The sequence below is a fragment of the Giraffa tippelskirchi genome, chromosome 8 (genome assembly GCF_054371585.1).
Source record: "Giraffa tippelskirchi isolate mGirTip1 chromosome 8, T2T-mGirTip1v1.2.pri, whole genome shotgun sequence".
Classification (NCBI taxonomy): Eukaryota; Metazoa; Chordata; class Mammalia; order Artiodactyla; family Giraffidae; genus Giraffa; species Giraffa tippelskirchi.
This window is the reverse complement of record NC_137282.1, coordinates 145,096,286-145,109,513: the sequence shown is the minus strand read 5'-3', so window position 1 is coordinate 145,109,513 and position 13,228 is coordinate 145,096,286. Positions and strand designations below refer to the sequence as shown.

Here is a 13,228-nt window from a genome sequence, read left to right as displayed (position 1 = left end):
AATAGACATATGAGAACTAGACAAATACAGTTTATTAGACTTTAGAACCACTTCATCAAAGAGCACGTGGCGAGTTACCTTTAGAAAATATACTTGGAGTCCTGTTGAGCAACAACTGTCATCTCGGATTGTGACTGTGGGTAGATTCACTACTGCTCTGGCTTTCTTGGCTCCCTGGTTCCACCGGGATGGGAAATTTTGAGCCACAAACTCGTCCACAACCCCTTCCAGGAAGCCAGCCTGATTATTTGTAGGCATTCCAGGGCGCCTTACAGTCGACCCCAAGGCAGACGTGGGTCGGAGGAACCTTGACGCCTTAAGGACACAGGTAGCGCGCACAAACGGACAAGTCCTCCGGCCACAAGATGAGAGGAGCGAGCCCGGAAAGCGGCCTCTGGTTTGAAGAAGGGACCGCGTTCAAGGCCGCGCCATACTTGGGAACAGCCAGGGCCGAGTCCGTTTTGGCAGTTGTTCAGCTCATGGAGGTGAAAGAGGAAAGAAGTGGGTTGCCCTGACTGAACTGACTACATTTTTAAAAGAAAAGGAACTCCATCTTACACCCTCGGCGAACTTTTGGACTGTATATCTGGGAGGCCATGGAGATAAAATACCAGCAGACTAACAGGCCTCCCGGGCGGATAAAAACCAGACCAGGCAGACGCCATATCTAGACCTCCCGGAGCCAGAAAGAATGCAATGTCCACTATCTAATCAATCATTATCTGCAATCTTAATAATACCTATTGATGAGGGCTAAACTGAATGTCCAGATAGCTTTAGAATGTGAATTGATGGCTAAAACCTGATTGTATCTCTTACAAACGTTGTCCAGAGCCGGTTTTAAAGAATTTGGGGATGTGGGTTTGGGGACGTACACTTTGGGCATAATAGGTTGTCACAAAAATCGGTCGGGGTCCCTGGCTAAAGAGGAAACTCTGCCTCGGACCCGCCGGTGTAATAAACTGCACTCCACTATTCACGCCATCCTTCTGAATGAGTTTGATTCCCGGAGCGGTTGGCTACATTTCGTGCGTTGGCCGGAAAACTCCTCACTGTGAGAGACAAGTCCCAATTGGGGCTACTCCGAGGCTTCGCAGTTCGGATCTTCTAGAGGGAGGAAGGCGCCTCGCCCTTCTGGAAAGATTCCGCTTCTCCACGCCAGGATCTTTCACGTTAGTGGGTAGTGGACGGCGGCAGGGGAGTTAAGCGCTCAGGTAAGGAGATTCCCACTCTGCGGGGTGGAAGAGGGGGCCTGATCAACCCCCTGGGAGGAAATAGGGGACACACGCTGACCGACAAAGTCACAAAGGAGGTGGTGTCCGCGTCGTCTTGGGGTAAATTATTACCAGGCGATTGCGAGAGGGCTTTGGGGTGGGGGGTGGGGGGAGAAACTTGGTCTTTGTGTGTTTATATTCTGCCCTCCCCGAGGAGGTGTCCAGTCTGCTGTGGAATTCTTGATCCCCTCAGGGTTGTCAGACTAAAAGGAGGAAGATACGCGAGTGAATACAAATTGACCTTTCCGGAGACGGTCTGGGACCTAGGATATTTAATCCGTCTATGTTTTCATCCGCACCCGATCAAGCCCACCAAAGCAGAACGGACTTTCAAAGTCAGAGGAGAAACAGTCTTGGACCTCTTGGTGTTCTGGTTCGGCGTGCGGATCTGCAGGTGAAGACACGTCGATCCCCCTTCTGGCAGGAAGGCTCTACTCACCCCAATTAAGAAGGAGGCGGAATGGCAATTTAAGTGTTTCACTAAGTGGACATATCAAGAAGTACTTAGGATACCGAGAACTTCGTGCACAGAACGAAAAAGGAAGAAGGTCCGAGGAGGTAAGCGAGATGGGAGGAAGTGAATCTAAGGCAACTGTATTGGAGTGCATGATTAAGAATTTTAAGAAGGGATTTGGAGAAGACTATGGGGTCAAGATGACGCCTAACCGACTCCGCATATTCTGTGAGGTTGTATGGCCCTCTATGGGAGTAGGATGGCCACCAGAGGGCACCATGGACTTAAAAACAATAAAAGCAGTCTATGCAGTAGTCACAGGAAAGCCGGGGCACCCGGATCAATATCCATATATTGATTCATGGCTGTGGTTGGCTCGAGATCCTCCCCCCTGGGTAAGACTCTGCATTCAAAAAGAGAGAGGGAAAACATTAATGGCACAAAAATCGACTGATGAAAAAAAAAAATTCTGTAGGATCCGGACGGGAGCGATTTGCCCTCTCCCCCATACTGGATGACGCGCCCGCCACCTAATGCTCCACCAGGACCGGAGGCCGCCGTAATGACCACCGATCCAGGGCCTGCTGGGGCTCCACCAGCTGCTCCCCCGCCGACTCCCCCGGAGATCGTAGAGCCGCCATCTCGGCAGGCTCCGATCCCGGCGGTAGGAGCCTCTGGTCAACGTCCACAGGACTCAGCCTCAGCCGAACCTCCTAAGCTGTATCCGCCTCTCCCGGTGAGTACTGACGGAAAGGGGGAAGGAGACACAGGAATTAGACAGAGGCTGCGCTCCGCCAAGGAGCCGGGGGAAAGGGTCCCGCAACAAATGCCTCGCGGAGAGCTACAACAGCCTCCGGTTCAGGGAGCAGACAGATTCTACCACCAGCCTCCCCGAGCCTACTATTACCAACCATTTTCCTCTATGGACCTACTAAACTGGCAGAGACTCACTCCACCGTACTCGGAGGAGCCACAAGCCATGATCAGGCTGATGGGGACATTTTTCGAACCTACCGTCTTACGTGGGACGACATAATCCAGCTGCTAGTCTCCCTCTTCAGCACTGAAGAAAGACACAGGATCCATACTGAGGCTAGAAAATGGCTACAAGAAGTGGCCCCCGAGTGTACCGTAAACCCACAGCGGTGGGCAGAACTAGCCACCCCTGATGAAAGGCCCGATTGGGACTATAACACAGAGGCAGGAAGGGGCCACCTTGAGAGATACAGGGCGGCTATTTTACAAGGTCTCAAGAGGGCGGCCCGTAAGCCTGTAAATATGGCAAAACCTACCGAAGTAGTCCAAAGGGAAACTGAAACACCTACCGAGTTTTATGAAAGACTATGCAAGACCTATAGACTTTATACACCAATAGATCCACAGGCAACTTGGTCTCAAATTATGATAAATACAGCCTTTGTATCTCAAGCCTACCCTGATATCAGACGCAAGCTCCAAAAAGTAGACGGAGTATTAGCCATGACCAGCTCACAGATAATTGAGATTGCTAATAAGGTGTTCAGAAACAGAGACGTGGAGGCAAAAAAGAAGGCTGAGAAAAAACGGAGAGAAGATAACAAGAGAGCAGATCAGAGGATAGAGTTACTGGCCAAGGCCTTGGGAAGGCCCCTCCCTGGGCCTTCCCCAAAACCTCCACCCCCTCTAAATCAGCGTTGGTCTCCTGGCAAGCCTCCTACAAGGAAGCCCAGGACCACCCTGCAACCAAATCAATGCGCCCGATGCCGAGGCTTCGGCCATTGGAAAAATGAATGCCCCCAGAATAGCTGGGAAAAAGAACTGGCATTGGTTGCTTTAGGGCTGGCTGAACTGGAGACTGAATAGGGGTGCCGGGGCTCAAAGACACAAGGTCCCCAAGAGCCCATGGTAAAACTAAAAGTGGAGGACCAAATTATTGACTTTATGGTGAATACTGGAGCAGAAATGTCAGTGGTGACTGAACTGGTGGCCCCCCAGAGAAGGCCACTGCTGTAGGAATAACCAGGGAAAAGCTGATTAGACCATTTTGTCTACCCCAAAAATGCCAGATGGAGGGGCATCAAGTGACTCATGAATTCCCGTATATTCCTGAATGCCCAGTACCTCTGTTGTGGAGAGACTTGTTGTCTAAATTGGGGGCACAAGTGACCTTTCCCCCCAAGAAAGACCCACTCTCCGGTGGGCTCGACCACCTATTTACTCTCCCTCTCTGTAACCCCTCAAGATGAATGGAGGTTGCATGATCCTTCGGAAGGGAAGCCAGATGGGTTAAACAATCCAGAGAGAGAGCTGATCCAACAATTCCGTGAGGTTTGGGCAGAAGATACCCCCCCACCCTGCCCCCACCAAACATCAAGCTCTGGTGGTAAGACAACTCAAACCTGGTGCCATACCAGTCAGGAAATGTCAGTACCCACTACCGCTGGAGGCCAGAGTTGGCATCTTGCCACATATAAATAGGCTACGGCAGGGGGGCATCATGATTGAATGCCAGTCAGCCTGGAACACACTGATCCTGCCAGTTAAGAAGGAAGGGGGACAGGACTACAGGTCTGTACAGGACCTCAGACTGGTCAACCAAGCAGCCGTAAGTCTACACTCCACGGTTGCTAACCCATATACCTTCCTCAGCCTCCTCCCACCGAGTGCTAAGATCTATACTTGCCTGGATCTAAAAGACACATTCTTTTGTATCCACATTGCTCCGGTATCTGAACCCATTTTTGCCTTTGAATGAAGATCCAGCAGGGAGCACCAAACAACAGCTCACTTGGACTTGCCTCCCGCAAGGATTTAAGAATTCCCCGATTATTTTCGATTATTTTCGATTATTTTCGGGGAAGCCTTGGCTTCCGATCTGGACTCATTCCAGCCAGAAAGGTTTAGATACTGGCTGCTACAGTACGTGGACGACCTGCTGTTGGCTGCAGAGAATAAAGAACACTGCTGGGAAGGAACTAAGGCTTTGCTAGAACTGTTGATGGAGGCGGGCTACTGAATTTCAAGGAAAAAGGCACAGATCTACAAGGAGGAGGTAAGATATTTGGGGTTTGTCCTGAGAGGGGGCACAAGACTGTTGGACCAACCCAGGAAAGAAGTAATCTTGAGAATCTCACAACCAAAAACCTGACGATAGGTCAGAGAATTTTTGGAAGCCACTGGGTTTTGTAGAATTTGGATCCCAAGATACTCTCAGATGGCCCAGCCCTTATATGAACTCCTAACAGGGCCAGAAGGGGATTCACTAAATTGGACTGAGAGACAGCAACAGGCCTTTGAAAAGTTAAAATTGGCAATTACATTGGCACCCACATTGGGTCTGCCAGAACTGACCGAAAAGGACAAAGTGGCTATGGGGGTATTAACCCAGGCTACGGGGACATGGGATAGACCAGTGGTCTCTCTCTCAAAGCGGCTAGACAACATTGCCACTGGGTGGCCCGGGTGCTTTCAGGCGATTGCCACGGTTGCCTTACTGGTCCAAGAAGCAACCAAGCTAACTTTGGGCCAAAACTTAACTGCAAAGGTCCACCATGAGGTCAATGCTGTCCTATGAGGGCATCCCCACAAACGGTTGTCAACATAGCGGATTACTCAACATCAGGGACTTTTATGTGAGAACCCCCATGTTACTATTGAGCTCTGTCAGGCCTTAAATCCAGCTACACTCCTTCCTGTGGGGGAAGGAGGACCCTCACACAATTGTGAAGAAATCCTGGAAGAAGTTTATGCTAGCAGACCTGACCTGAGAGACCAGCCAATCCCGGACCCAGATTGGGTCCTGTACACTGATGGCACCAGCCTGGTGAAACAAGGACAACGGCTGTCGCGGTATGCGGTAGTCACAGAAAAGAGCATCGTCGAGGCTGGTTCTCTGCCATCTCATTGGTCTGCTCAACGGACTGAATTATGGGCTCTCATTCGGGCCCTCCAGCTGTCAAAAGGTAAGAAGACCAACGTTTACACTGACTCCAGGTATGCTTTTGCTACTTTGCATGTGCATGGGGCCCTATACAAGGAGAGAGGGCTCTTGACAGCTAATAGAAAAGACATTAAAAACAAGGAAGAAATCTTGACCCTAGTAGATGCTGTATGGGAACCTGAAAAAGTAGCATTAATACATTGCCGGGCTCACCAAAAAGAGGGCACCCTGCAGGCGTGGGGAAACCGATGGGCAGATAGAGCCGTAAAATGAGCCGCTGAAGAATTTGGAGGCATTGGGGGTGGGATTGTTAAGACTTCTGTGCTCTTGAGAATGCCCGAGTTAACTTCCACTCTCCCACAGTATACCCCAGCCCAAGAGCAGCTGGCTGAAACAGAAAGGGCCACCAAGAATGAAGAGGCCTGGTGGGAACTGCTGGATGGCAGGTTGCTTAGTTCCCGAGATATTGGCCTCTTCATTAGTGTCTCAGGTACCCCAGACTACCCACTTGGGATGTGACAAAATGGAAGAATTAATTCAGAAATATGTCTTAATACCACAGCTTTCTTCCTTGTGTAAAATGGAATCCCAGAACTGTTCTGCTTGCTCACAGGTCAATGCTGCCCCCGGACATAGCAGAAATCTCCGGGAATACAATTAAAGGGTAGTCTGCCCTTGGAACATTTAGAAGTGGACTTTACTGAAATGAAACCCTACTGGTATTATCATTATTTACTAGTCGTGGTACGTACTTTTCAGGTTGGGTGGAGGCCTTCCCCACCTGAACTGAAAAAGCAAATGAAGTGGCTCATTGTCTGATTCGAGAAATAATCCCCAGATTCGGGTTCCCAACCAGTAGAGGATCAGACAATGGCCCTGCTTTTGTAGCAGATTTAATTCAACAAGTATGTAAACCTCTAAATGTCAAATGGAAATTACATACAGCATATAGGCCCCAGAGTTTCAGAATGGTGGAAAGAACTAACCAAACCCTAAAAGATACACTTTCAAAATGGATAATAAAGACTGACTGTTCACGGATGGACTTGCTTCCGGTGGCCTTGCTCAAATTAAGAGTGACCCCGCGTTCCCATGGTTATTCTCCTTATGAAACTGTCTATGGAAGACCCCCTCCCATACTAAGACAGGCCAAATTTGCCACCTAAGAGGGGATGGGATTTCACAGAGGATGGAACAATTAGGTAAAATGATCAACCAGGTAACTACGTTTGTCCAAGAATGGGTGTCGTTCCCCCTTGGGGAGCAGATTTATGAATTTGTGCCCGGTGATCAAGTGTGGGTCAAGGACTTCACATGACTCCTTGGCCCCACACTGGAAAGGTCCATATACTGTTGTACTAACTACACCTACGGCAGTTAAAGTTACAGGTGTCACTCCCTGGATCCATCACACGATGGTGAAGAGGACATACCATACAGACCTGGCGGATGCTAAGCGGACTACACAAAAGGAGCCTGCTGATCTCTGTGAAACCAAGATCATCTTAAAAAGAAAAAATGAAGCTCTGCAATCAACTTCTACTACATGGACTTTCTGGTATCCTGGGACTAACCATAATTTCAGCACAAGACAACATTTTCATCTCATGGGCACATTCCTATGCTGACTTCCATAGTAGATCTAACTGCTGGGTGTGTGGAGCTATGCCTATGTCTGTTATGCATGGACTCCCATGGTGGGTGTCACCTCTACGAAGGAGTGACATGCCTAGTTTACGTGACTATTTTCTTCAGATGAAACAACAAAAGTCCAGTGTGGAAACTGTCATTACAGCAGCCACTACCCATTGGTTCAATAAAAAGGCTGATGATCTGACAAAAGGCCATAGGATACATTTTAATTATATTCTTAGCTCAGAAAATGCTTATCAATATTATGTGACAGCCAATTAAGTCCAAACAATCAAAAAAAATAACAGGTATTTTGACCAATTTTACCAGATATGAATTGAATATATGTGGATTACTCCAGAAAAGGGACAACTTGTTATGATAGCTGCCATTTGCTAGGAACAGGATGTACACACTATTGGATATAATAACCAGACAATAGACAAAAAGACTTGAAGCCAAGGGGTTTCTATGGACAGAACAGTGCTATAAGACCTATAAAGTTACTTATGATCCCAATCAATCCACCCAATGGCCTGGGATAGACTAGGGAGTCAACCCTGGAATCAGGTGGATTGCCCCAAACAGCACTCATTGGTTATGCAGGACCAATCTGTGGCCATGGCTGCCCCCAGGGTGGGTAGGAAGATGTACTTTAGGTCTGGCCTTTGCCCATGGGAACATTAGGCCAACAATACAGGAGCCCTTAAATTTACCTTCCTACGGGCCAGATGGTCACGAGCAGTTTTCCATTGGTATGATTATTTGGCTGCTACATTTGTTCCTTCATTGAGCACTACAGGTATAATGATTAGAGTTGAAGCCCTAACTAATTTCACCCAAAGGGCCCTAAATGACAGCCTGAGGGCAATTCAAGCATTAAATACTGAACAAATACAAATGAGAAAGGCAGTAATTCAAAATAGAATGGCTTTGGACATCTTGACCTCTGCTCAAGGAGAGACTTGTGCCATAATAAAGGTTGAGTGCTGTGTGTATATTCCAGTCTTGTCTGGAAACGTTACGGAGGCTCTTAGAGATATGCAAGCTCATGTAAAACAAATGTCAGATAACTCAGTACCTTTTTGGACTTCTGTTTTGTCATGGATAAAGGGCAATTGGTGGAAGACTGTCAATGGTTGTTACAGTTGCTCTGTTAATTTTGTTATGTAGACCTTGTATTCTCCACTGTATTGTCCAATTTTTGTCACTGAGATTGACTGCATTTACCCAAGTACATGCCAAAAGACCTAATGTGCAATATGTCCCTATGAGTGATACTCACGCTAGAAGCTGAGAGAATCAAGAGGAGGGAATGAAAGAGGAAAGGAGCAGGTTGCCCTGACTGGACTGACTTCATTTTTAAAAGAAAAGAAACTCCATCTTATACTCTGGGCAAACTTTTGGACTGTACATCTGGGAGGCCATGGAGATAAAATACCAGCAGATGAACAGGCCTCCTGGGGGAATAAAAACCAGACCAGGCAGACCCCGTACCTAGACCTACTGGAGCCAGAAGGAATGCAATGCCCACTATGTAATCAATCACTATCTTCTGTAATCTTAATAATACCTATTGATGTGGGCTAAACTGTATGTCCAGATAGCTTTCCAATGTGAATTTATGGCTAAAACCTGATTGTATCTCTTACTAACATTGTCCAGAGTGGGTTTTAAAGAATTTGGGGATGTGGGCTTGGGCACATATACTTTGGGCATAAAAGGTTGTCACAAAAATCGGTGGGGGACCCTGGCTAAAGAGGAAACTCTGTCTCAGACCCGCCGGTGTAATAAACTGCACTCCACTATTCACACTGTCCTTCTGAGTGAGTTTGCTTTCTGGAGTGTTTGGCTTCAACAGAGGGAAAATTTGTTTGTGATCTAACAGCAAATCTGTTGTTGGGGAGGGGGAAATTTCCCCTTCTCCTCTTGAGTACCTGTGGTTGCAAGATGTTAACAGGAGAAAAAGAAATTTTAATTCATGAGCATGGAGGTCCCATAGAAATGGGACCTAAGAAGTGGCCAAATCAGGCAGCTTTTATACTTTTTGGACAAAGAAACTTAGGTTCTGTGTGCCCAGTTAGTGAAGAATCTAAATAGAGTTTAGGCTTGAGGTAGTAAATTAAAGAAGTAAGGTTTGTTTATATAATCTTAACCCAGGATATCTTTGGTGCTAATGGTGTCTTTCCACCAAATGCAGGGAGTACACCTTTCACAAGAGAGATTTCTTGCTTTTAGGGAGACAGAAAGAAGAGTATAAGAGTGTCGTTCTTGTAGTAGCACCAGATTCTTCAGTAACTTTAATTCAACATAATCAGTATGCCATTGAGGCACATTTTGGGTACCCTGGGCCCCAGCACTGTGAAAACACAAATCCCAGGGAGAATAAAGCTCCTTGTCCTAGCAGTGGCTTAAATCAAGGCTAAGTATACATTTGCCAGTAGATGTTTGTAACAGAAGTATAAATACAAATCATGCATTAACACAAATGTTAAACAGGCGCCAAATGTTAAAATAAAAGAAATAATTGTAGCAAGTTAAAACTTTTAGACGATTTATTCACAAAATCAAATTTTAAATTAATCTTTTAAAGTAAAAAAGATTTTAACTAAGTGAAAAGGTCACAAATGAAATTCTCAAAAATTAAGTCTAACTAAATTTCTAAAACTTTTATTTGCAAAGGTAAATTACATTCTCAAAACCTAAATTTTAAAAACTCAAATCTCACACACACAAAAAAAAAAACAACTCAAATCTCTAAATTAAATTTTGAAAAATAGTTAACACTCAAACTCAATTAATTAAAAAACTGAAATTTCAGTAAACTCAAAAGTTGAGCCAATCCCCCAACTGGAGTCTCACCCGAGTCCTTTGGAGTAAAATTCTACTTTGACCGCTAGAATACAAAGAAACCTCTCCTCACTTCCAAAATAGTTCTCCAAAATTTCCGGAAGAGCATGCCTCATCCCCTCCTTTTGCATTTCACCACGGAATTCTCTAGGGTAAATTATACTTGAGGGTCTACATCGCCTTTGTCTCTTCAGCTCGGGAGTCAAGGGCTCTCAGGATTTGAATCGCGCGGCTGACCCTGGAGCTACTTCCGCCCTCTCCGCTAGTCCTGCACTTTCGGACACAGCCCAATCCTTTCTTTTCGTTTGACGTCACTCGAGCCGGCCCCACCCACCCAACGCAGGCCGTCGCACACCAGTGCGTCAGAGGCGCGGCGCTTTACGGCTGTTCTGTCTTACGTATCGGCAAGCATGGAGGCAGAGGGTTTGGAGCCGGCTGCCGCGGACCTGGGACCTCTGGAAGGGAGTGACCAGAAACTAGAAGAAGGGGAGGAACAGGAGGAATTCGAGGAGGCGGTTGGCGGCAGCAAGAAACGGGTAGTACCGGGCATTGTGTACCTGGGCCACATCCCACCCCGCTTTAGGCCTTTACACGTACGGAATCTTCTCAGCGCCTACGGGGAGGTCGGGCGTGTTTTTTTCCAGGCAGAGGGTAAGTACTCAGGCCTTGATGGTGAGGGAAGAGGGGTGGTACTCGCTGGCACTGAATACACGTGCTTGTTTTGTTGCCTCAGCTGCGCTTGGAGGCGCTGACGGGGCCGGGGACCTGCGTCTGTTTTCTTTGGTAAATAGGTGATGCGCACGTTTCTTAGAAGGCTGAGATGGAATGTGGGTAGCCCTGTACACCTCAGTTCAGTTCAGTTGCTCAGTCGTGTCCGACTCTTTGCGACCCCGTGAACCGCAGCACACCAGGCCTCTCTGTCCATCACCAACTCCCGGAGTCTACCCAAACCCATGTCCATCGAGTCGGTGACGCCATCCAACCATCTCATCCTCTGTCGTCCCCTTCTCCTCCCGCCCCCAATCCTACCCAGCATTAGGGTCTTTTCCAATGAGTCAACCCTTCGCATGAGGTGGCCAAAGTATTGGAGTTTCAGCTTCAACATCAGACCTTCCAATGAACACCCAGGATTGATCTCTTTTAGGATGGATTGATTGGCTGAGCCTAAATTCTTCGCTAATTTTTGGATTCTAATCTCGGCTCCACCCACCCTACTTTCTTGAGGCGAATTTACCAGTTTGTTAAATGAATACGGCCTGAATTAAAATCTCAATGACTTCCACAAAACTGAACGTATCTCTGTCGTGTTGAGGCCTAGGTCAAGAGACAGTTTATGATAGGGCGCGCCCAACTTCCATTTAGTCACTAATTGGAATTGGGGTTGGGGGCCTGTGCAGGTTTTAAATAGAACGATTAGGGCAGACGTAATGATAAAAGAAATTAACATTTGAGGAAAAGGTTGAGTTTAGACAAGAGGGAAAGTGTGGACTATGCAGTTAGCCACTTCTGGGCAAAGACAGGGTGGGATCCTGGCCTGCGGGGAGGTCTGGAGAATTGGTGAGTGGGAGGTGCTGTTGAGTTGATGCTGTGTGGGCCTCTTTGACCACTGCTTTGTCTTGGACTCCAGACGGGTTCGTGAGGCGCAAGAAGAAGGCAGCAGCTGCCTCCGTCGCCGGAGGGAAAAAGCGGTCCAAGTACAGCAAGGACTACACGGAGGGCTGGGTGGAGTTCCGGGACAAGCGAGTTGCCAAGCGTGTGGCGGCCAGTCTTCACAACACGCCCATGGGCTCCCGCAGGCGCAGCCCCTTCCGTTATGACCTGTGGAACCTCAAGGTGAGGGGATTGGCTTCTCTGCCGCACCACTCATCCTCTCGCCTTCGCGGCCACAGACCACACACCCCTGTCATCTTTTTGGCCCCCATCCCTTCCATCAACTCCCCATCTCTGATCTGCCCTACTCAGATCTTTTCTTGTTTTCCTGTCCACAGTACCTGCACCGTTTTACCTGGTCCCACCTGAGTGAGCATCTTGCTTTTGAGCGCCAGGTGCGCAGGCAGCGTCTGAGGGCTGAGGTTGCCCAGGCCAAGCGTGAGACTGACTTCTATCTTCGAAGTGTGGAGCGCGGACAGCGTTTCCTTGCGGCTGATGGAGACTCTACCCGCCCGAATGGTTCCTGGGCCTTTGCCCAGCGTCCTACTGAGCAGGAGCTGAGGGCCCGGAAGGCAGCTCGGCCAGGGGGCCGTGAACGAGCTCGCCTGGCTAACGCTCAGGACCAAGCCCGTTCCAACCGAGGGCTTCTTGCCAAGATCTTTGGAGCCCCTACACCCTCAGAGAGCAGGGGGGACTCCTCACTGGTCAGGAACTCTTGAGGGTTAGAGAGGCCCCTTCCACCTCCTACCCAGTCCAGCGTCCTACCTTATAATGACTACCCAGGTGGACATTTTATTGTGTTTCTCAAACTAGGAATCTGGTGAGTTGCTCAGACAGAAGTTTTGTAGGCCTCTCCTCTTCCTCCTCCCAGCTCCTGTACGTGCCTGGCTGAGGCACTTAGTTCTTACTAGCATGATTTTGACTACTGCTCATGTCTGTTTTACCCCTCATGTTGTTCAGTTCTTGGCTTCCTGTCTCCTGCCCACTGGGACCTTTTAAAAGTCCTACTTTCTGGCCCCAGGAACAGCCTTTACCTTGAATTAGAGTGATAATGGCTAGTCCAGACAACTGTTTACCAACCACATTGGGCGGCAGCAACATCCTTTTTATTTAGAAAAGATTAATAGGGATAGGGGTTAATGGGCTAGAGTGGCTTGGGAGCCACCTTCAAAATATATTTATAGAAGAGAAAAAGATATATGTAAATACATATTTTTAAACGTGCCTTTGTAGTTTATGGGGTGGGGGGGTGGAGATGATCATTGGATAAGTTCTAACTTCTGTGTGTTGGACAGAATTCACCTACCTTCGCTCCATCTCCTGGTCACAGGATACCTCCCTCCATTTTAACCTGGATCGTTTTCTATTTAATCAGTTTCTTAGGCCATGTTGTTAACGCTTACCTAATTCAACATTTACCTATATAATCAATTTCTTAGGCCGTGTTGT

The 13,228-nt window shown here is 47.8% G+C and overlaps 2 protein-coding genes and 1 long non-coding RNA gene across 6 annotated transcripts; 2 read left to right on the top strand and 1 right to left on the bottom strand.

The window, feature by feature from the left end:
• Positions 1–14: 14 nt before the first annotated feature.
• LOC145518518 (uncharacterized) lies at positions 15–3,031 on the bottom strand. The gene is made up of 2 exons (XR_014062950.1): positions 2,743–3,031; positions 15–2,131 (listed from the first exon to the last, which is right to left on the bottom strand). It is a non-coding gene; the product is annotated as an uncharacterized LOC145518518 (long non-coding RNA).
• Positions 344–9,098, top strand: LOC145518478 (uncharacterized). 4 transcript variants are annotated; one of them, XM_081523114.1, is made up of 3 exons: positions 344–1,214; positions 1,583–1,832; positions 2,204–9,098. In XM_081523114.1, exon 3 carries the CDS (start codon positions 2,243–2,245, stop codon positions 2,762–2,764), a length of 522 nt encoding a protein of 173 aa, XP_081379240.1. In that variant the 5' UTR covers positions 344–1,214; positions 1,583–1,832; positions 2,204–2,242; the 3' UTR covers positions 2,765–9,098. The 4 variants fall into 4 exon arrangements, with proteins under 4 accessions (XP_081379240.1, XP_081379239.1, XP_081379237.1 ...); XM_081523113.1 differs by having other exon boundaries at positions 1,468–1,832; XM_081523111.1 differs by lacking the exons at positions 344–1,214; positions 1,583–1,832 and adding an exon at positions 1,842–2,123 and having other exon boundaries at positions 2,204–2,464; positions 4,465–9,098.
• A 1,422-nt stretch (positions 9,099–10,520) lies between these two features.
• Positions 10,521–13,003, top strand: ABT1 (activator of basal transcription 1). The gene is made up of 3 exons (XM_081523115.1): positions 10,521–10,780; positions 11,757–11,962; positions 12,118–13,003. The coding sequence occupies exons 1-3, from the start codon at positions 10,540–10,542 to the stop codon at positions 12,496–12,498; spliced, it is 828 nt and encodes a 275-aa protein (XP_081379241.1). The 5' UTR covers positions 10,521–10,539; the 3' UTR covers positions 12,499–13,003.
• Positions 13,004–13,228: the final 225 nt, after the last annotated feature.

Coding starts and splice junctions, on each gene's coding strand:
- ABT1 (XM_081523115.1), top strand. CDS start 10,540: ATGGAGGCAGAGGGTTTGGAGCCGGCTGCCGCGGACCTGGGACCTCTG. Junction 10,781..11,756: donor TGTTTTTTTCCAGGCAGAGG/GTAAGTACTCAG, acceptor CTTGGACTCCAG/ACGGGTTCGTGAGGCGCAAG. Junction 11,963..12,117: donor ATGACCTGTGGAACCTCAAG/GTGAGGGGATTG, acceptor TCCTGTCCACAG/TACCTGCACCGTTTTACCTG.
- LOC145518478 (XM_081523111.1), top strand. CDS start 1,842: ATGGGAGGAAGTGAATCTAAGGCAACTGTATTGGAGTGCATGATTAAG. Junction 2,124..2,203: donor CTCGAGATCCTCCCCCCTGG/GTAAGACTCTGC, acceptor AAAATTCTGTAG/GATCCGGACGGGAGCGATTT. Junction 2,465..4,464: donor AGCTGTATCCGCCTCTCCCG/GTGAGTACTGAC, acceptor CTTTGAATGAAG/ATCCAGCAGGGAGCACCAAA.